Source organism: Glycine soja, chromosome 11, assembly GCF_004193775.1.
Source record: "Glycine soja cultivar W05 chromosome 11, ASM419377v2, whole genome shotgun sequence".
NCBI lineage: Eukaryota > Viridiplantae > Streptophyta > Magnoliopsida > Fabales > Fabaceae > Glycine > Glycine soja.
This window is the reverse complement of record NC_041012.1, coordinates 40,696,968-40,720,138: the sequence shown is the minus strand read 5'-3', so window position 1 is coordinate 40,720,138 and position 23,171 is coordinate 40,696,968. Positions and strand designations below refer to the sequence as shown.

General features: G+C 33.8%; 2 protein-coding genes and 1 pseudogene across 2 annotated transcripts; 1 reads left to right on the top strand and 2 right to left on the bottom strand.

Annotated features, from left to right (window-relative positions):
• Window positions 1-364: 364 nt before the first annotated feature.
• On the bottom strand, window positions 365-5,146 carry LOC114373826 (annotated as a pseudogene).
• Window positions 5,147-12,312: 7,166 nt separating this feature from the next.
• On the top strand, window positions 12,313-16,592 carry LOC114375271 (mannosyl-oligosaccharide 1,2-alpha-mannosidase MNS3-like). The gene is made up of 6 exons (XM_028333050.1): window positions 12,313-12,662; window positions 12,876-13,843; window positions 14,054-14,315; window positions 15,260-15,457; window positions 15,667-15,815; window positions 15,964-16,592. The coding sequence occupies exons 1-6, from the start codon at window positions 12,585-12,587 to the stop codon at window positions 16,211-16,213; spliced, it is 1,905 nt and encodes a 634-aa protein (XP_028188851.1). The 5' UTR covers window positions 12,313-12,584; the 3' UTR covers window positions 16,214-16,592.
• On the bottom strand, window positions 16,217-20,903 carry LOC114375270 (potassium channel KAT3-like). The gene is made up of 11 exons (XM_028333049.1): window positions 20,209-20,903; window positions 19,898-20,113; window positions 19,661-19,813; window positions 19,499-19,556; window positions 19,077-19,394; window positions 18,471-18,710; window positions 18,207-18,305; window positions 18,070-18,102; window positions 17,796-17,981; window positions 16,956-17,670; window positions 16,217-16,772 (listed from the first exon to the last, which is right to left on the bottom strand). The coding sequence occupies exons 1-11, from the start codon at window positions 20,388-20,390 to the stop codon at window positions 16,639-16,641; spliced, it is 2,334 nt and encodes a 777-aa protein (XP_028188850.1). The 5' UTR covers window positions 20,391-20,903; the 3' UTR covers window positions 16,217-16,638.
• Between the last annotated feature and the right edge of the window lie 2,268 nt (window positions 20,904-23,171).

Here is a 23,171-nt window from a genome sequence, read left to right as displayed (position 1 = left end):
CCAGGTTTTCACTTCAATAATATTTTGTATCATTTAGATAAATTATTTGAAAATTATATTATTTGAATACATATCTAGGGGGGCAATGAATTTTTTTTCTTCTTCTCTACCTGTTTAATCTTGTCTCTATTTTTTTTCAAACGTATTATTTGTGTAAAAAATTATAATTACTTTTTATTTTTATAGTTACATAAACATTCCATTTTAATCACTATATTTTAAAAATATCTTCTTAATCCTTCCACACATAATTTTTAAGCATTTTTAGTCCGTAAACGTATCATTTAACCTCTAATCATAACTACTAGGAAAGTTTGATATACCGACAAAATTTAGAGCAATAATTCAAGAAACAGTAACCAAATTAAACAGGTAGAGACGAAAAAACCAATTGTCAATATAGAGAGGATATTTACAGATGGAAATATATATCTGTCTCTATGGTGTTCCATCTCGAAGTGCATCTCGGATTGGTCAAACTAAGTTAAGAGACGGATATTTGAGACTACAATCATATAATCATAAAACATTACAAAAATTAAAATCTTATTCAATAAACTTAACTACCTAAGCCTTAGATTAATATAAACTTGTCCTTCCTACTTTAAATATATTGAATTTGATTGATACTCCAGGCTGGTTTCTAATCTTGTCTTGCATATAATAATGCTTTTTCCTCAAAAGTGGAACCATTTTCCTTGATCTTTAGGCAAAGGTACAACCGGGAATTACGTGAAACTGTAGACCCCAACCACATACGTTTCAACTGCTATAACACCCTGCTCCTCTCTCACTCTATTAAAGACAAATTTCCATCCCCATCCACGCAAAACAATGGTTTTTCCTCACCCCTTCTTCACCTTTTTTCTACTCTTCCTCTCATTATATTGTCTGAGCACATCAACACTTAATGCTAGGCCTTACAGTCACAAGCCACACACAGTTGTTGACATACTAAATGACCTGCCCAACAACCCCAAGGTGCAATTGGAACTTCGTTGCGATGAAGGTTCTTCCTTTTATCTCAAGCTAGGCCATCGCCACAACCACACTCTCACAGCAGATCAAGATTCCGAATGCACTGCTATGTGGTTGCCATGGTTTACCACTTGGGACGCGTACCATGCCGTGAGGGACAAAGGCCACCACTCTGTTTATTGGTCTGTGAGAAAGGACGGTTTCTATCACAGTTGGGATGGATCTAATTGGAAACTCCTTGAAGACTGGTACAGTGAATGATAAATCATACCTTGAAATTTTTTCTTCTCTTTAAGTTGTACATCAATCATCTGGTTTCCTCCAGGTCATGAATTAAAGCAGTTTCTGTCCAACTAAAAAATACCTCCCTGGAAACCAAATTTCTGAAATAGCATTAATGTTATTAATTCAATAATGCATAGCACATTAAAACTTAGAATCAAATTAATGTGCTAGGAATAACGGTCAGACAAGTTGATCTGTTTTTAAACATAGGCACTTAAAGGACACACCGTTGAAGAAATAGTCTCCAGCAGGTATATTGTTTTCAATCTTGAAAAAAGGTTTAACTAAAGTAATTTAAAAGGTTTTTTTATTCCCCTAATTGAAACAAAGAACAACTCTTCAAACAAAAAAAATTGAAACAAAGAACAATAGAGACAACCCAGCAATTACAGTCCCAGCTAATATGGCCTTAAAACATTTGTATGCAATCTCCAAGTCAATTCCATAGACGAATGGAGTTACCACTATTCATTTGCATAAAATACAAATCAAGGTAAACTTCAAAGCATCTTTTTGGCAGAAAATATTGATATTTACACAACTAATGCCTAGCATGTATTAAGTATTTATATTGCATTTTAACTTGAATGAATTTTGAATAAATTCATTGAATTAATCTAATTTGGGAAACAGTTTAAGCAGTCGCAAGAAAATCAGCATATGTTTAAGCACAAAATCACCTTATATACAAAATGATTGATTAATATAAATAATTGATATTACATAAAAATTTCAAACATTGAAAGCTAAACTTAAGCACCAAATATGTTGGATCCATCTTTACTCAGTGATAAGTAAGGGAATAATTAAGTTTTATTAAATCCTAATTAACATTTGTATCTGAGAGTCAAGTTATTTTTGTAGGTAAGCTAAACTGTGCTAAAAATTTCAATGCTAGACAGGCATAATGAGATACTTTCAGTCTACAACTGTTATACGAAACCCAATTTAAAGAAAAACAGCAAAAACAATATAAACAAAAAGCAGAGATTTGTTATTAAGTTATAGAAAATATATAACCAGTAACATATTTTGGTTCCGGGAGGAGAATCCTAATATATATGACTTTCAGCTATTACAAATACTAAAGATTATCAACTACAAATGTCCAATAAAATTTAGCCTGCAACCATTAAAATTTACTAGTAGACCGAATTGCCTCTTTTAATTTCTATTCCAAAAGATACCTTCCATATCCTAGTATCCCATGCAAAAAGTTATTCTTAAATATTTCATTAATATTACTTGAAATCTGTTGGCAAACATTCAGCAGAGATTCAGATACAAGTTTGTAAGCAGTGCTTCCCTGGTGACATAACCAGCAAACAAATCTTTATTAATATATTGTAATTGTAAAACATCCTCTTCAATTAACAATTTCAACCATGGCCTCAAGGAATCTCAACTTCAGTTCTTATAAAACTCTTACGAAAAAAATTCACCAATTACTAGCAATTCAACAATGTTAAAAAATTCGTCTGTACCTGTTGCCATGTTCCAAATTGTCAGTACTCGGTAGTTAATTGCAATGCTGCCATCTGAGCCGTGCACCCATCAAATGGACGTATTCTGACTTTTATGTAGATAATGTTAACATGGAGTCATGGACTAATGTTTCTCGTGAAACTAGTATTTGAAGGTCTTTCACCCTTAAGTGTTCAACATAAAAAATGGCTCAACAATGCACAAAACCATATTTCTACCATACCAGATCACACCAATTTGGAAGCAGAACCTTGATATTGAAGATACCACTAATTTTAGATCATTGCCAGGTTTACTCAGTTATCTCCTCCAATTCAGATTTTATTTCTTTATCCTTGTTAGATTGAAAATAACGAACCCCAAGAGTTTTGTAGTCGCATACCATTTGAGATATTTCATCTTGAGGCAGACTTAAACCTTTTTGCTCAACAGATCTAAGCAACTCACAGAAAAACTTGGGATTTTCAAGTTTTATATATTCATGCAACACCCTCTCATCCGGGATCCAGTTTCTTGGGAATGGAGTATAATCACAAGATGGAATTAAAGACATGTGCGAAAACTGAACACCTTCAATTGCATCAACCAGCCCCATCCTCAAAAGATCTGAATATTCAGGTGCAGAATTGTTACTGCTCTCCCTCAGAGGACGGCTGAGATTTCTTGAAGCTATTCCATACACCTTGGCACGGGACTTCAGCCTATACCTAGCAGCATACAATTTGGCCAAAGTGCTCCGAACAACATATGCACAAAAGCCAACAACCTTTTTGCGATTATCAGCATACCCATACCAATCAGCCATGGTCTCAAGGAACTTATTCATCTGAAAATTCGTATGAGCTTGACCCGAATACAACATAGGATTACACGGAAGTGGCTCGGGGTCCTTATCACCTTTCACAAGCTGAAGCCGCCTAAACTCGCGAATGCATTGCTGCAAGCTAGCAGTAACAGAAAGCAAAGTCCCCACACCCTTTTCACTCACTATGTTCGCTCCAGAACCAGTGTAACGCAAGGTAGGTAGGGTGTATCACCCTCCGGCATATTATATGATCCAAGAACTGTATCCCCCTGGTAACATGCTCAATCTCCAGCTTCGAATTATCCAACCTCACCCCAAACACACTCTCACAAAATGCAACAATCTTCTTCCTCAATTCCGCAGCATCCTCCCTAGGCCCTCGGATCCCAATCAAAAAATGCCCTCCAAACCTAACATAACCCATCTTCCTAGTCTTTTCTCTCCCACTGGATGGAACAAACTCTGGTCATGCAGGGTTATGAATCGAATGCTTCCATATGGAATCAAACGCACACGGCCTGAAAAACTCAACAATCTTTTCCTCCATCCAATGATCCAACTCATTAAGACAAACATTAGCAAGCAAAGGACTTAAAATCCCACAATGGCCATAATCAGGCACCTTAGCAGCTTCCTCAGGAGAAAAACTGAAAAACGTTCTCAACCAATAAGGATCGGGTTTCGGTTCATTATCTTTCAAAATCCTCTTCTTAGTAGCCCTCCTCTTCTTTAACCTCCTCAACTCATCAACATTCTCTTCCTTGAGCGACACATCACGCAATTTCTCATTCTCCCCGTCAAGCGCAGATTTTATCAACCCTAAAATCTTCTTATCCCTGGTACCCTTTTCGAGGTAACGCATTACAACATTCGGATCCACACGGTCCAAAAACTCGGTCAAGTCCCCTTTGAGGAACCAAAGGTACCCTGCGAAGTTACTCCGAATTGTTCGAATAACAGTGTGGGCGTTTGGACCGGGTCGAAACGCGTGCGATTAGGGGGGAGAAGCGGGGTTCAAAAACCGGTTCGAGGATCATCAACAGAATCTCCTGAACGACGCGGTCCTGGAAGCAGGGCTTGTCGGATTGGATAGCGGCGCGGAGCTTGCGTTTGGAGAGGGGCTTCGAAAAGGCGGCGTCGTTGGGGGCGCGGAAGAGAGGGTTGGTTTTGTCGTTCCATTCGAAACGGATGCGGATGACGGCGTTACGGAGGGAGTGGAGAACGGGGGTGTGGACGGCGTTACGGGGAGGGAAGGTTCCCGTTGCGTGGGCGCAGGAGCGTTGGTAAGCGAGGAGCCAGAGGTCGAAGTTGGAGAGGAAGCCAGTGAGGTTGGAGGAGGAGAAGGTTTTGACCCATAGGGAAGTGCAGATTTCGATTGGGTCTTGTTTCATTAGGGAGTGAGGGTCATGGTTTTGTTCCGCTGGTTGCGGGGAATGGGTGGCAAGTGGACGCGAGAAGGAAGAGAGTGTGCCGCGACGGTACTGAAAGTGTTCGACGATTTTCCTGAATGACATTTTTGAATTTTCTCATACTCGCACTCTGGAGCAAGATGGCTGGCATTCCCTCACTGGGAACCGAACTAAACTAACTACAGTCAATTTAATTCTTTATTTTTATAAATCTTCTTCCAATCTATAGTTTTAATTTTGTAAAAAATAAATATTTATTTAAAGAATTTAATTTAATTCAAAATAAAAAAATTAACAAATAAATTCTATAATTTATTATTTAATATTTTTTTCTTCATTAAATCACTTTAATTTGTCTTACACATATTATTTTGTCCTATTTTCTTCTCATTTTCTTTTATCATACCTTTATTTTTATAAATTTTAGTTATATAGGCTAAATTGCAGTTGACTTATTTTTAGTAGCTAACATTAGTTATTCACAATATTAGATTTAGGAAAATCCGCGGAGAACCCACCTCAGACTTAAAAAACTTTAGCTTTTTATATAAAAACAGTAAAAATATTGTATAAATGTATAATGATAAACTTACCAGTCAAATTATGAAAGTTATGAGAAAAAAGTCACTTAACATAGATTAAGAGAGCATTTAGGATTTTTAATAATAAAATTGAATTTATGAAAGGAAGGTGAAGCTCTACAACACATAAGTTATTTATTCCGTTGCTCATGTGTCTGATATCTAGGTTATACAAGACATATATGATGAAATATCTATTAATGCAAGAACTCCTACAAACGAGGAAATAAACTTTTCTACCAAGATAAATTTATATTAAAGTTTCTTCTCACGTCTTTCCTTGCTAAATTTAGTCTTATATATACGTGTTTATTAGAGATGTACAAAAGATTGTCCAATTCAAAACATTATCTCTATAAATATTTTCTTTTAATATTATGAAGTTTTGATTAAGGAATTAAGAGAAAATGTTAACTCTAAAATTCAGCTTTGGAGACACCCTAATCAAAGGGTTTTTGCTCGAGTATGAGTAGGAAAACGTATATACATTGCAATTATAGCAAGAAATAAAAAGAAAAATGATTTGGAAGTAAAAATTAGGAATGTCTTACCACATGCATGTTGTTCCTTACTAATTTAATTATATCACTTGACATGAGGTATTTAATACACACATCTCTTATATAAAAAATCAGACATTTCAAGTATGAAAATTTAAGATTCAATATGTTCAGATGATTTAATGACAACATCCAATAAGGAACTGTCCAATAAGTTTAACAATTATTAAACTAACTTTAACCTTTTAAAATTAACTTGTTGTAATATGAGAGTTTCATTCCACTTGTATATTTTGATTTTGTCATAAATCACTAACCTATATATCCAACATATTTGTTATACAAACGATTTATATTTTACGGGCGTGAACAATGAATTTAAAAACATCAGTAAATTATTGTTAAAATAATTTTCTAGTGTTTTGATCAAATCTTAATATTTTCAAAATTTTAAATATCAGCACTTAAATTATTTTGATAAATTAAAATAATATTTTTTTAATTTAATTTATTTCAATTTATAAAAATAAGTATATAATTTATTGTCTTTTCTAATCTAAAGCAAATTTCAAGCATAAAGTCTGATACTATTCGGGAAGCAGCTTTAAACCATATATAAAGGTAATTGTTTAATCAAAGGCTTGGTTTCCTCACATCAATCACTAATCAACTTAACTTTTATTTATGCTGTCTCTAACTTTATGTAAATGATAATAAGTGGAATTAACAGTCGCGTCCTTCAACACACAAAAAAGTGGCGTCCAATTCTTTGGAAAACATAATTAATCCTTTGCGTTAAGTTAGCGTGCCAAATAGTAAAAACTAAAAACTTGTATTTTAGAATGTTGAGTAAATAAAAAATATTATAATTAAAATTTTAATAAATATTTTGAATATATAAGTTTATTTTTTTACAACAAATAATTTAAATTATAATAAAAAATTATTTTTTTTAATTATTTATATTTTAAAAATGTTTAAATTTAACATAGAAATAGAGATAAAAGAAATGAATATATATAAAAGAAAGTAGTAAGACGAAGTTGTGGGAGAAATGTGTGAAATGTATCTCAAAATAAGAGAAGAAAGATAATATTCAGAATATAAAATTAAAAGAGTCAGGTCATATTCTCCAAGTTTAAATTCTAATATAGTATAGGAATAAATTTATGACATGCTGGGTCAACAAATAAGGTTATGTTTGAGTTCTTGTTTACGTTGTAAAAAAAAGTCTTGTTAATTTATGGTGCTCCAAATTTGATTTGGAGAGTAAACTCAATTTTTTGACATGTTTGTTTAGCCTCAAAATATATGATGACACACTTATAGTTTGTTTGAAACCAAATATTTATAATAGTAAGACCAATGTTTTGCAAACTCAGTTTATAAAATAAAAACTACTCAAAATTAAGTTTGCCAATTTTAACTTAAACTTAACGTTAACACTTTTGTCAAAAAGAAAATGTTAACACTTAAACATGCATGTACGTTTAGTTTTCATATTTTTTGGTAAAAAATCACAAAGTATTTTTTTTATGGAAGACAATTATACAAAAAGTTAAACATAAATGTTATGAGATACAATTTTTTTTCTTCAAATATTTAATTCAACTACGTAAGATCATTGATTAAGTTGAAACAATTACGTATTTATTGATTCACACATTTATTGATCTTTAATTTTTGTATTTAAAAGTTGAAACACTATTAGAAGCCATTTTTTGAATATCTTGATTGTAAATTTTTAGAATAAGACGAATTAACATGCAAACGACGATAATTCGAATCATATCAAACAAAAATACATTCGGTGGCTACAACAATAAGATTAGGACCCACTCAATATTGACTATGGTTACCGTTCAATAAAAGAAAAAGTAAATACAATACAATACTAGTTCTAGTAATTAAAGAAAGATTAGCATTAATTTATATATCATTCTTTTAAATTCCCATCTAGGGTCTTAGCTACGGCCGCAATATATCAATTTTTGTTGTGACTGTAATTACAGTCGCATAAGCGATAATTTCTTGTAGTACTAAAGATTTTACCAGTTAATTATTATAGCCGTAATTGTTATTACAATTTAAAACATTATTATTTCGAGAAAATCATTCTCTCTCTTTATATTATTTTTACACGCTTCATTTGATACTATTGGAGGCATTAGATCTTTGATGTGCTACCCTCTTTTGATGTTGTTCCATTGCTAATTTGTTTTTGGGATGCAAGTCCCTTTAGAAAATAATTAATCCGACTTTAGTTTAGTAGTCACAATTGAAAGGAAACAGCTTTTTATCTTGACTCTTTGATGTTGCCGAAATGTTTTGTTACTTGAAAAGATAAATTTTTTCATATATTTATTGTGACATGGATCCGACTTGTGTGGCACATCGTCTAGAGAGCCGTCCCTACATTGCATGCAAGAACAAAGTAAACGCCACGAAACTTGAAGGAAGGGGATTCAAATATAGGACTTTTGCTTTCCCCAACGATGCAAATTCACATGCCTTTCTCTCATTCCCTGTCTCTCCCCAAAATTCATTTATTGGAAGAAAGCAACATATATACTTCAATAATCACAGACATCTCTGTCTATAACTCTGATTGATGAGCCCGCACGGCTTAGAAGTTATTTCAATTGCACAAATCTAAGGAAAAAGAGAGAAGAGAAAAAATAGTCTCTATTCATTATTCATATACTAAAGTGAGAAGAGACTATATAAAGAGGTTTAATCACAATTTGTTGAACTTATCATAAGTGATAAGTTATTCACTTTTATGATAATTTCTTATTGATTGAACTTTTGCGCTATACAAAAATTAAGCTCAAAATAAGAAAACTAACTGAAACGAAGAAAGGAAAAATATTATGTAACGATGAAATTACTGTTAAAAGTAATATGCTTAATTGATTTTTATAATATTTTTTTTTCAAATTATAATAATTATCTTAAAAATTATACTTATCATAATTTTTTATTGATTACTTAAAGGTTTACACCGTAGAAATTAAACTAAAAAAAAATAATCAACAAAAACGGAAAATATATTGTAACGATCAGACTACTATCACAATAATTATATGAATAATAATAATTTTTTTCACTTTTACAGTAATTATATTTAAAGTAATACCTACTTTATATATGAATCTTTGCTGGTTCAATTTTTACAGTACTGTATAGAAATTAAACTAGAAAAACAAGCCAAAACCAAGAAAGGGAAAATATACTGTAAAACAATCGCTATTACATACTATAGCAATGAAAAAGATGGTCACCAGAAAATTAAGAGAACTAAAAGCTAAGCTTCACTGATTTATTATACTATACATTTTGTGAATGTTTATTGTCTTTTATATATGACAACATCAACATAAGGCAAGAAAAAACGAAAACAGTGAGTAATTATAGTCTTGGAGAAAGTTATACAATGCAAGAAATAAGGATCAAAAGCAATGATCAATATATTGTAGCTAGCCCTTTCCTCACCTTAATTTCTAATATCAATGCCCCTCGTGTATGATGATGATATAATTATATATATATATATATATATATATATATATATATATATATATATATATATATATATATATATATATACCTATATATAAATAGTGATCAAGAAGTGACGGTTATAATAATGTGTGGGAAATTATGAACCTTTAAATGTAGCAAAGTCATCAAGGTTGTTGTGCCGTGGTGGTACTGAGATGGCAGTGGAAAGATGAAACCGAATTGGGTTGATCATTGTGGCAAGGTGAGGAACCAGAAGGAGGGACAAAACCCTTTGGCAGCATAACGGAGAAAGCTCGTGATGAGTCTCGTGTCTGTTGTAGGTTCTTGACCATCTTCTTTCTATGCTTCATCATCATCATGTTCTTGCTAGTGTTTCTCTTTATTCTTCTCTTCTTGAAGCGTTGTTCTTGTTTGCTCAAAGTTGTGGAGTCTTTGTTCTTGAGGTAGAAGACTTGGTGTTGGTGGTAATGGGTAGGGTTGGTGGTTGAAGAAGAAGAAGGATTTTGGATCTCTTGAGTGGAGGAGTGTGAAGAAGAAGAAGAAGAAGAAGCGGTGTAAGAGAGAAGGAAGAGAATGAACAGTGTTATTGTGCACATGCACTTGAAGCTTTGACTGAGATTTCCCATGAGAAAAAGAAGTGTTGAGAAAGAAGAGGCTAGTGAGTTTTGTAGTGCATATTAGGTAAAGGAGAATTATGTATGTGAGAGCGCCGAGATTGAAGATGAACGGGAATTCCAATGGGTGGTTGAGGCTTTTGAGACCATAAAGGGAGAAAAAAGGAGAGTGGAGATCGATCTAGTCTTCACTCCCTATGTCAAAGTTTAAAACTGTTGAAAATGGTATCAATTTGTGGGTTATATATAACATTATTTTTCATAAGATGTATAGGATTCTTAATTATTAAATTAATACAAGCGATTGAAAGTTTTAAAGTTATAATTGATCTTTCTAAACTCTTGATCCGGTTTATTTTGCAATTTTGTTAATTAATTACCATGCAGATAATCAATTAATTAATATTATATTGTCAATGAGCAATTTCTATTACTGCATCATTCAAAGTAACAGAGCAAATTTAATATAGGAAAATAAATCACAAATATATATATGGGATGAAAAGAGTAATTAATTAGCCTAAATTAAATAGTTTGTCAACATAGATTTAGCTTAAATGTAAGTTTGCAGTTAGCTACACAAGTCTAGTTTGCTTCTTCAAAATTAAGTTTTCAAATAAAATTTTAGTATGCAAATGTACTTTATAGGGCAATCAAATATCATGAAAAACTGAATTTATTTTCAAAAAATATATATGTTCAACATCCAAAATTACCCTTATTTTGTCACACATATCCTTCTTTCTAGAACCCTCATGTTGTTGTTCCTCCGACAAATCGAGTTGTTGCTCCTACAACCAATATGCATTGAATTCAAATCTCTTCAACTTCACGTGACAGATCAACATTGAATTCAAATATCTTCAAATTCAACTTAAGAGGATCATTAGTGTCATTCGAAGATTTTCAAACTGTGTAAACAATTAAAAGACTACTGCAATACTAGAATAATAACAAAACGACTATAAATTTCTCTTATCCTCAAGTGAGCTAATGCTACGATAGATTATATATCTATTATAATCATTTAATTGTATCCAAACTTATGTTTTAGTCCCTGTGCTATGTATTTAATTGATTATATACTCGTTGTAATTGATTAAATGAATTGACTGTATCACCGTTGAACTAGTATTTTTTAAATTAATATAATTTTTCTTTTTTATTTTTTATTTTTTATCTTAATCAAACAATCTTATAATATGTTTTTTTAATTTCTCTTTTATTTCTTTCAAACTAAACAACTAAAAATTCTAGCATGTTTTTTTTATTGACTTTATTTTTTTCCCCTACCAAACGAAGTGTACGTGTATTAATATTGCTGTCATGTAGGTAGAAGAAAAAGAAGTATTGGCAATGGGAATGGTCATTTTGTCAACATATGACAAGTTGACAACGAATCACACTTGAAGTTTATCTCCACAGTCCGGGGGTTACACTTTTAAGTAATTATCGCATTTTTAAATTTACTAATTTTGATACATTAACAAATTAGACGCGAATTCAGCGTCACCCCCGTAAAGTATTGCAGCAGTGCTTCTATCCCAAGAGATCTGATATGACTAAGGTTTTAGGTAAATAATTAATTAAATATTAAATCCTCTTATTTGTTATTAGTTACGTTTTTTTTCTTCTAGTTACCTAATAACACATTAAGAAGATTTGTAACAACTAAAATAGGAAATAAAAATCTGTCTAATAAAATATTCTCTGAAGATATTTTAATTAATTTTTAATTTTTTTTAGTTGAAAATTTATTTGATTATTTGATATAATTTTTTTAATAACTTCTAATAATTTTTAAAATACTATTTGAGATAATATTTTTAAAAATTTTAACTTTTAATTTTTTATATTTTCTTCCTTAATTTATTTATGTCTATTTTTTTAAAAAATAAATCAAAATTTTATTGTTATTTAATATGAAATAGTAGTCATAAATTTACCCTATTTTATTTTATTTTTTATATTATGTTTTAGATATTTTATATTACATTCTTAATTTAATATAGAAGGCTTTTACACTTTTATTTTGTATATGCGTTCTTCTTGGTACCCTTTGTCATTAATCAATATATTTATTATCTTTTTGTCGATAAGTAAGAACTAAAAAGAAACAGTTAAAACGTAGTGATAAGTCAATGCGTTAAAAGAAAGAAAGAAAGAAAGAAAGAAAGAAAATTATGCGAGATGCAGCCATTGATCTGAAAGTTCCTATCAGACTCAGACATAGATTGTAACATCCCTTTTTCCCACAGCGGAGAAACCTCTCCTCTCTCTCTGGTCGCATGAGATGATACTACATAAGCGTAGAATCCTACGCAATCGAATTCCCAGCTAGATTGTCTCTCTGTCTCAATTAGAATTTGAATTGGTGATCGGATCCAACACAACACAACACCATGTCCAAGTCTTTGCCCTACTCCACCAAAGATGTTCACTACGACAACGCCAAGTTTCGCCCCCGCTCTTTCTTCAAGGTATTCATTCCTTTGCTTTTCAATTAAGATCCAGACGGCCTCGTTTTGCCCAATACCTACCTTCCTCTAGAATCTTGATGATGTTAATTGCAATTCTCTATAATCTTCACATTAATTTCTCTTCATATTCCTTGCGAATTTGTAATGAACATTTGTATGAGTTCAGATTAAGGAACCTTTTGTTTAGTTGTTTGCTATGTGTTGATTTTCCAGGTTGTTACTCAGAACTTACTCACCAGTAACCTAAGGCGTGATTGTGGTAGCTGTAGTACAGGAAAGTTTCTGTTTTTGCTATTGATCTTTGGTGTGGCTTATCTTATGCTGGCACATGCCAGTTCGGGCGGTGTAGTTTCTGATGATCAAGCAATTGTGAATAGAAAGAGTTTTTATGCAAATAGCAGCATTGTTAATGGTGCTGGCAAAATAAAGAGGCTCTGGAGACGGCCACCGAGGCTCCCTCCTCGATTATCGCCAGATGAAACAGGAACTGGTAATGGAAATGGACATGTATTGGGAAATCCGGATGTTGTTAGGTCAATGTGGATTGCTAGGCAAAAGAAAGTCAAGGAAGCTTTTATTCATGCTTGGTCTGGATACAAGAAATTCGCCATGGGTTATGATGAACTTATGCCTCTCAGCCAGCATGGAATTGATGGATTAGGTGGGTTGGGGGCTACAGTGGTGGATGCTCTCGATACGGCTATGATCATGGGTCTTGATGAGGTTGTGGCTGAAGCTGGATCCTGGGTTGAAGAACAACTTTCTGAGAGAATCAGTAAAAAGGGTCAAGTGAATTTATTTGAAACCACAATTCGGGTTTTGGGTGGGCTTTTAAGTGCGTATCATCTAAGTGGTGGGGAAAAAGGAACAAACTTAACTCATGCAGGACCTAAACCAGCAGTTTATCTAGAAATTGCTAAGGATTTGGCTGACCGTCTGTTATCTGCTTTTACAGCCAGTCCAACTGCTATTCCGTTTAGTGATGTTATTCTGCATGACAAGTCGGCACATCCAGCTCCTGGTGGACTGAGTAGCACATCGGAAGTTTCCACTTTACAGCTTGAGTTTAATTATCTCAGTCAGATATCTGGTGATCAGAAATATAGTTTGGAAGCAATGAAAGTCATGGAGCACATGAAGACTCTTCCAAAGATTGAAGGACTAGTTCCTATCTACATTAGGTATGAAACTGAATATAATTTGATCAGTGTATTTGGATATTAATCTTCACTTGTAGTAATTCGTGATAATCTTTTGATTTGTTTTTGTTCAATTACTTCTTTGATCACCCACCCCAATTGTTTTTTTTTTGTCACCTTTAGGCTTGTGTCTTCTTTTCTTTTCTCATCATTTTCTACTGACTTTTAGATATCTCTAATAACTAAATGCAGCCCTCATTCTGGTGAATTTAGTGGAGAAAATATTAGACTGGGATCTCGTGGTGACAGTTACTATGAGTACTTAATCAAAGTATGGCTTCAGAGTGGAGCTAGTAGCAACACTAATACATCATTCCTATATGAAATGTATAAGGAAGCAATGAATGGTGTTAGACATCTTCTTGTTCGGAAATCTATCCCAAATGGACTAGTTTTTGTTGGAGAATTGCCTTATGGATCTAACAGTGGTTTCAGCCCAAAAATGGATCACCTGGTATGCAGTACTTTCTAATTTTCAAGTTTGGCATTGCAGATAATTTATTTAGGGCTACAGTAGTTGCTTGAAAATATCATTAAGTAGAAATAGTGCAAAAGAATTGATCTAGTTAATGTGCCATATAAAATATGCTGCACTTGCTGTACAATGTCCGAGAATCCTGAATTGTGGATTACTGGATTGGTTTGTTGTTAGAAACTATTTGTATTTGATGTATGCGAAATATGAAATTCAATTTTTATATTGCCTGTGAAATTATGATATTCCCAGTTTCCCACCCTACAGATATGTAGGAAATTATATAAAATTGAACTGTAGATGTTCCTGCAGGGCTGCGCTGTTACCATTGTCTACTGTACTGTAGTAATAACTGTATGCATGCTCAATGCTAAGTCATGCTCTAGTATCCTGTGGTTTAAAATTCATTCCATATCAGAAACTAGGTTTTCCTCTTATACTCAATTATACATTATGGGAATCCATTTTGATTTTTTTACAACTGAAGCATATTTGTCATGTGAGGATGTTATATCTGTACTCAACAATGGCATTTGAATAAACACTGAGCTTATATTCCATGGCTGATGTTACAAAAGAATGATGGACAAATCGCTACCATAATTTTCTGAAGCCTAACCATGTGATTCTGTGTTTGGTCTAGAAGGATATTTACATTTACATTAGCAATATTGATTCTGAGTAGTAAGATGGGTTCTATGACAACTTTAATGTTCATAAAAAGTTCTTGTCCCAAACATATGGTGAAGCTTGAGTTCAATAGATTTCCTTCAGCTGTGAATTGGACACTGATCATAAAGCATCAAATAGCAGTTCAGTTTAGTAGAAAACTATCTTTTCTTGTCATAATTAAGAGGTGGTGCCTGGTTAATGTTGATATGCATCTACTAACATTGATGTAAAATTTGATGCTGCCCTTTCAGGTGTGTTTCCTACCTGGTACACTTGCAATTGGTGCCACTAAAGGCCTTACAAAGAAACAGGCAATGGAAAACAATATGCTTAACTTTGAAGACCTAGAAAATTTGAAGCTAGCAGAAGATCTGACTAAAACATGCTTTGAAATGTATGCAGTAACTTCAACTGGTCTTGCTCCTGAAATTGCTTACTTTCATACTGAGGTTAGTAGATTTTTTATGGCATTTTGGATTTCATCAATTGATAAAAGATTTCAAAAAAATGCAGCAATGCATCTCATTATCTACTAATGTCCTCCCATTTCTGTTCTATGATTCTGCTAATGGGAAGCATTTGTTTTTGTACTGCATTTTTACATAGCAAGAATAGAGACATGACATCTAGCCTCTAATTTTATGCTTTTCATACCCAGGAATTTTCTGAAGAAGGTCATGATGGAGGAAATAAGAGCTCGGAATTTGTTAATGACATCATAATAAAACCTGCTGACCGTCATAATCTTTTGAGACCTGAGACCGTGGAGTCATTGTTTGTTTTGTACCGTATCACAGAAGATCCAAAGTATGCTTTTCCCCTTCTTATGTATAAGATTAGTTTATACTTCTATTTCTTCTGGCCATGTGTAAGAAACAGTGAAAACAAGCTTAATTTTATATTTCCTGATTCTTTTTTCTTTGAAATAATCAGATATGAATATTTTGTATTACAGATATCGGGAATGGGGTTGGCAAATCTTTGAAGCTTTTGAAAATCACACAAAGGTTGATACTGGTGGATATTGCTCTCTGGACGATGTAACTAGTGTTCCTCCTCATAGAAGAGACAAAATGGAGACTTTCTTTCTAGGAGAAACACTTAAGTATTTCTACTTGCTTTTTGCGGACAGCTCTCTTATTCCTCTGGATAAATTTGTTTTTAACACAGAAGCACATCCTATACCAATCAATTTGAAGAAATGAGTATAATCATCAAAGGCATTCAACACAGTTATTAGAAATACGGATTCTGTCACCCTGGTCTCACAAAGTGAGATGCTTCTTTGAAGTCAGTCTAGCATCTCTTACACTGACCAAGAGCACTTCTGGTTATGTATAAGATTAGCTGGGTTCTCAGTGATAATAAATAACTGAAATATTGTTTGAATCATCCAATACATCAGCAAACACATTTTAGAGACCGTCAATTGATTATGACTCATTTTCTTGGATTTATAACCAGCCCTATCTAAATGGGATTGTAAATTTTGTTTCAAGTCATGGACAAAGAGCAGCTTTTGTAATCGAATTGTATGATTTTCCAATATGTTTTTGGATGCTTAGCATTTTTGTGACTTGATTACACGGTTGTCATTACGTTCCTAAAGATGCGATCTATCTTCGTAACATCATGAACTCAAATCTTCATTATTGCTGCACTGAAGAAAGAGGTGATCTCCATCCCGGATGACATTTATGTCATCTATCTCTGCATTCTCTGTATTAATTACTTTTGTAGGGTTGAAGCCACCAAATTTGTCACCTGCAGTTTTGCAAGTTTATAGTTAATGAGAAAGTAAAAGTAGTAAAAAGTTATACTCTTATGTGTTCAGAGGGACACAGAAATGTTGTATAACGTTGATCCTGTGTGTGTGAATCTATTATTGCTCTGTTATAGGTTCATAAATCATAGAAACTTTTTCTTTTCCCAGAGGTTAAAGCTTACCAGCAATTTGGAGCAGCTCTTCTAATGAATCAGGCAGGATTATTAATTTTCCATGCTGACCTCGTGAGGTACTCCCGCTGTGTAGCAAATGGATTGTTACTCTCTTCTTGGTGAGCCTTGCCGATTCTCTATCACTTGGACAGTTAGAATTTCTTGAATTGGAGTTTGTGTTTGTTTTCTCTAATGGGAACTTGATAGATCTAATACCATCTTGTCTTCTGTTTCTGGTCGAGCCATTCCTGTCAAGGTCAAGGATTTTTGGCTCTGCTATCTGTATTCTAAATTCATCTAACTTCTCATTTTCACAACTCATTTTTTGGGCACAAATGCTCTTGTTTTTTGGCCGTTTTACTTGAGCTTTTTGTGTCATCCCTAAGGAATTTGGGATAGGATATGCATCTCTTTCAAGCAGAATTTCAACAATGTCTAGATTCCCTTTATTTGCAGGGGCATGAATATCTCTTCTACCATGCTCAGGGATCATGTTATGTTTGCTGACTAAATGATCATCATTGGTCCCCTTATGCAAACTGGTCTCCGAGTTTCCTATATATATGCACTCTCCTTCATGCATTAATGAATGCTCAAGTGAATTATTTGTACACTCATGAGAAGGGCCTCCTCTCGTGTTACCTCCTTGAAGCACTTCATGTGGAAACCGTCCAGAATCTGTGCATGGATATTCAAAGCCAAAACCTTCACGCCCCTTTAATCTCTGTCAATACAAGATAACATGTGGTTTAGGAACCTATTATTGTTGTGGAGGGATGTACAATAAACAAAAATTATACTATATATTTCCCGTGTTTTGAGTTTAGAGGCCTTTAATATCCTAATTACCATTAAAAGGTTATCCATTATAATTTGTGCATCTCCTGGATTTGCGTGTAAGACATTCATTAAGGATGTTTTGTTGATTCTTAAAATCTGAGAAAGTTCTGTGGTCCGAACTGTGAAAGGCTGTGGTATATGATATAAAACTCCAATCTCTCCAAATGCATCTACTGCAGCTGCCTTCCCATGAACCTGAATTGTTTAATGTAGAGACAGAAAGTTATATTCAGTTATTTCATATTATGAAGATAAACAAAAACACCATGATTGAATTTTTTACATGATCATGCCCATCGATGTAGCGAACCAGATCCTGCAACAAAACACCATTTGAAAAGATTTTTTTTAGTCAGTATGCATTCTCCAAGATTAATTAATGGTTACTAACTAGATGATTCATGATTTAAGCTAACTCACCACTACCCCAGAAACCAGCACATAAAGTTCTGTGGAAGACTCGTTTTGCAGTATCACATCCTCCTTGGGTGGGAAATACTCAGCTTCCATATCTGAAACCTATTATTACAGGGTTATTTTTGACATATATTGTAACATTAGTTCTTCGCTCTTAGCCGAAGAAGAAGAACACAGAAGGAGAAATGAATGAAAGTAAAGACAAAAAAATGTCACGATAATATTTATTAATAAAAACAAACAAGCCATGTGGGGTATTAGTATTACCAGTTGGAAAAGGAAATCATGTGAGACTCCTTGGAAAAGGTAGACCTTTTGCACGACAGGGAAAAACAGATGGTGTGCAATGCTTGAACGAATTGCCTTTGGAAGATCATTCAATGTTTCTTGCTGCTTCAGTCCTTCTGTTTTGAACCTCAAACATATATGTGACAACATTTGATCCTGAATGCGATGAGGCAAATGATTTCTTGAAGCAAATTCAGAAGCTGCTTTCACTGTGTCCCTCTGTGGCACCAAAACCAATCCTGTCTTTCATTAGGGGAAGAAATAAAATTCCTCTTATCTGAATGAGTTTTTTTTTTTTTTATTGGAAAGGAAATGATTAGTTATTGCTGAAGCACAACATACCATGAAACTAACAGGAAAACTATGCAAGATTTGCTGTTTCAAATATAATACCAAAATGTGGGGCCTACAGAATATTTAAAACTTAAAAGTAGCTTTTTGAACACTGTCCTCTGGATAGTGACTTTGAAGAGTATTATTAAATGAGAAACAGAGTTTAGTTTAGTCTAACACATGTATAATAATTGGCACTGACAAATTGAGCAGTAGCAGAATAGAAAAAAGCTAAAGTTTGAGAGTACATACAAAATTTCTGGTACGGCTGGTCCAGTGGACTACAAGGTTAGTCATGTTTCCAATGATGTATGATGTTAAACCCAAGTTGAAGAGCATGTAAGCTATATCAAACAGCATCTCTCTCGTGTTCTCAGCATGTAAATCCCCATAGCCAGTGGTAGTAAGAGTGACAATGGACCAGTATATTGCAGTGACATATCTGTCCCAAAGACTTTCTTCTTTAAAATTTGGGTACACTGCACCAATCCATGTTCTTTTGGAATCTGGATACCTATCTGCAATAAGATAGTTAAAGCATCCCGCACAATGCACCGTAAACAAGGTCACCTGAAATTTTTATGAAAAGTGCCAATTTAGTTCTACAAAGTACCTTGAGATTGTTACAGGAAGAAAAACAAAGCAAAAATATGATATGAACTCTAGTGGCTTACAGCAATGAGCTTTGTGCACCTAGTCCAAAAATAATTGAAGCGAATGTCCTTTTCAAGTCTGAAAGCAAAGAAAAGGAGCTAGTGAGCACTGTCACATTATTGTAATTAGAAGCCTATGATGAAAACCATAACCATAAAGTTGAATATGACATGATGGTAGACCTTGCAAACAGAGAACTGACTCGTCTCAACCTCCATAACCGAAACATGTTAAGAACTTTGAAGCCAAGTTCACTGCTATGATTGAAGAGGAAGCTGAAGGATTGAAATGGTATTGTTGAGCAGACATCAAAAGCAAACCAGGTAGATATGTACCTGCAAGTTTGGTTGAGCTTTGTGAAGTAAGCAGAGTTGTTGTAGCATCATCTTAGTTTTGAAGAAGAGTTGATGGACATTCACCTGATCGCAATCTTCTTTGGATCATCAACAAGAAGATAAGAATGGCGATCAAGGTATGCAACAAAGAATGTCAACACTATGTCAATGGCAAAGAAGCCATTGACAATGTTGTCTGCGATGAATAGAGCATTTTCCTTGTAAGGAAGAAATGCAAACTCAAATGGGCAAATCCAAGCTGAGTATATGACTAGAACAACCAGTACCAACTCCCAAGCCCTGTAATAAAAGTACATGAGAAGATGCAGGCACAAACAATATTCACAAGTGTTATGTATCTTGCTGTGACAATATGTAAAGGTTCATCACATCACCTATAGCGAGGATGGAAAGGAGAGATTATGTATCTTCTAAGTCTAGTTTCCTGGTTTATCCTAGCTCCAAGAGATGGAAGGAGATCATCATTGGCCAAAAAGCTTCCATGGGGAATATTTCCCGTTTGAAATTCATCTTGCCAGAACCTCTGGAAGAAGTTTTTAACACAAGAAACCGACATGTGTGCTTGAATTTGAATCCTCAAGGCTACAGTAGAGGTAGTTAAGTGTTCATGAGGTTGAATTGAATCCTCAGGAATTGGCCATATTTATAGTCGGGTTGTTGACACCGGCTTTACACCACTTTCTATTTTGTTTTTTCTTCCTAACTTTTTCCTTATGTGGCCTATGATAAAGGGATAATCAGGAAGCTTATGCAACTAATGCTAAATATAAGATATAGAAAGAGAGAGGTAAAAACGTGTAGGGAAAATCCTTCATCTTGTCTCAACAAATAAGATTGACAAAATGGAAGAAGAGTGGTGGAAGAATGATAGAGCCCGGCAAGTGGCAGACAAGAGAGTATAGACTTTCTGAAAATGCAGTTGCAGACAATTTTGTATGTCTAATAGGGGATACAAAGAAGGTGCATATGGTGTTTCTTGCTGCGTATATGGTGGTGCTATTGGTGGCCGTGGGGTTGGGTTTGGTTGATGTGGTGGTAGCTCCATCACTACATATAGGGGTTGGAAATTATATAATGAAAAATATAGCCTTTTTTTTTGCTTTAGAAGAATAGATTCAGGATAAAACATATTGGTTAGTGTTTAGTTTACATTTCAGAGGACAGACCAGAAAGACAGTAGAATGAGTGGGGATTCTATGTAAATATGACACGTGGGCCAGTTAGGCTTTTTTCTTGGGGGTTGTAACACACTAATACTTGTCCAAAACCCACTAACAGAAAATCTCAATTATCAATTAATGTTGCTGATTATCACAATCCCTTCATGTGCTAATTCATATCCTTTCTTTTTCTTTGTAGTTTTGGATCGACCGACATTGAAATGCTGCTGATTACTACCGACCTTACACCTTTGATTAAGTGGCCTTGTGGCCCATATATGATAATTAGGTGATGATAATCTACTGCATGTGGATTTTATAATTATGTTGATAAGTATTTTGGAAATTTGAGGTTAAGATCAATGTATATATATTGTAAGGATTTTTCTTTATATGCTCTCCATTCATTCATTCTTGTCTTTAAGCCACTAGGTAGGATGTCTCCATTGCAAGGCAACAAAAACGACTTAGTTTGTGTGACGTTTTGAAATATTTGATGGAATGGAATTGAGCACCAAAAACTTCTGGCTTTTGAAATGGAGAAATTCCAAAGCAATATAAAAAGTCTTGAGAGCTATCCTTGGTTAATTTAGCATGTGAGAAAGAGGGTCATTATCTTGAGTACTGGTCCCGTATGAATATCTTACAGGAATCTTTCCCAAGAGATAATTGGGGGGGGGGGGATAAATAAACCCACTTGCTGTTGTACGAAAGATGTGGCAAAAGAGAAGAACAACTTGTTAAAAGGGCAAAAGTATGCGAGCCAAATAGAATTTCTGCTCTGATAAGGTAAATTCCCCAGAGTCTTGGAAGAAAGCATTTTCACAAAATATAGATCATAAATAGGATTTTCTGCACATGGATCAAGAAAGAATGCGTTGTATACAATTTGGTTTTCAGCAAAGAAGTTAACTAATAATATTATTATTAGGAATAGAAGTAAAACACGTCAAGATCTCTACTAATAATTAACCAAGTGAACTTAACATCATATTTAATTCAAAATCTTAAGACATTAAATATACCATTAATTGTCACATGTATGTTGTTTACCATTAATTGTGACATGTATGTTGTTTAACATGTACATCTCTATCCAATGTAAAACTTAGTTATGTACTTAATTACGCTCCAACATTTATCCAACCACCACAGTATGCAAGTAATGGCTGATAAGTAATTAAGTATTATTTTAATCATTAATGCAATTATGCAAGCATGGAAGTGGGGTTGTGATAAACTGTTTGTTTCTTATGGTGGCGTCTATGGCCTGTAGAGAAGCCCCACCTCTCGTGGGAGGCATGTTCTCCAGGTACACAAATACAAGGTACAAGGATGTCAATGTTCGCACTCTCATCACGTGGACTAACTAAGAATAGTTTTCAGGGTTCCTTTGATTAGCAATACGAATCATCCCAAAATCTTGTTGGTTAAGGGATTACTGTGTAGAACTTTTGAGTGTGGTTTAGTTCTGTTAGGTTGCACCATGAATCATGATCCTCATGAAAATACACCCTGCAAAAAGTTCCAAGGATGTTGACAATGCATTGGAAAAATCTCTTATCCCCATATATATATATATATATATATATATAGTAAGCCTTGAAATTTTTAACCAACTCTCTAGCATATTGAATTGTATCGGTCACAAAATGTGGTTTAGCTTCTCCATTAACAGCTAGCTCCACTAGAGCAACAAAAGTGCAGTGCGTTGGGGCATAAATTATGTGAAAAGGAAACTTGAGGAAGAAAAAATGAAGAAAGAAAGAAAGAAAGAGGTACACATCAAGTTCCTGTTCCTTGGGTTTGTATTATTGGTAATGAAGTCAAACATTTTTTTAATCAATTTCATGAATATTCAAGAGTCCTCAACTGATTTTGAAATATGCATAGAGCCTAAACAACTTCTTTTCCCCCAATCAAAAAGATAGATTTGTAGAATCTCTCTTTTTTTAAAATATGATGTTTGGATTTGAGGTGTGCTGTCATAGTTAGAATTCTTATATCCGAGGTATTATTCGCTAAATTGTTAGATTGATAGTTTGAGAGAAGAGAGTGTTTATAAATATTTATATCTAAGGTATTATTCGCTTAATAAGTGTTCCATCATCAGAATTTTATCTTTAGTAAAAGAATACATCGATAAGTTGAGACAAAATGATGTCTATAAACAACTA

Bases quoted from the DNA above. Each gene is read 5' to 3' on its own strand.
- LOC114375271 (XM_028333050.1), top strand. From the start codon at position 12,585: ATGTCCAAGTCTTTGCCCTACTCCACCAAAGATGTTCACTACGACAAC. The intron at 13,844-14,053 runs GTATGAAACTGA...AACTAAATGCAG, and splicing joins CTAGTTCCTATCTACATTAG to CCCTCATTCTGGTGAATTTA. The intron at 14,316-15,259 runs GTATGCAGTACT...CTGCCCTTTCAG, and splicing joins GCCCAAAAATGGATCACCTG to GTGTGTTTCCTACCTGGTAC.
- LOC114375270 (XM_028333049.1), bottom strand. From the start codon at position 20,390: ATGTCGGTTTCTTGTGTTAAAAACTTCTTCCAGAGGTTCTGGCAAGAT. The intron at 19,557-19,660 runs GTCTACCATCAT...CTTTGCTTTCAG, and splicing joins GTCAGTTCTCTGTTTGCAAG to ACTTGAAAAGGACATTCGCT. The intron at 19,395-19,498 runs GTAAGCCACTAG...TAAAAATTTCAG, and splicing joins GGTGCACAAAGCTCATTGCT to GTGACCTTGTTTACGGTGCA.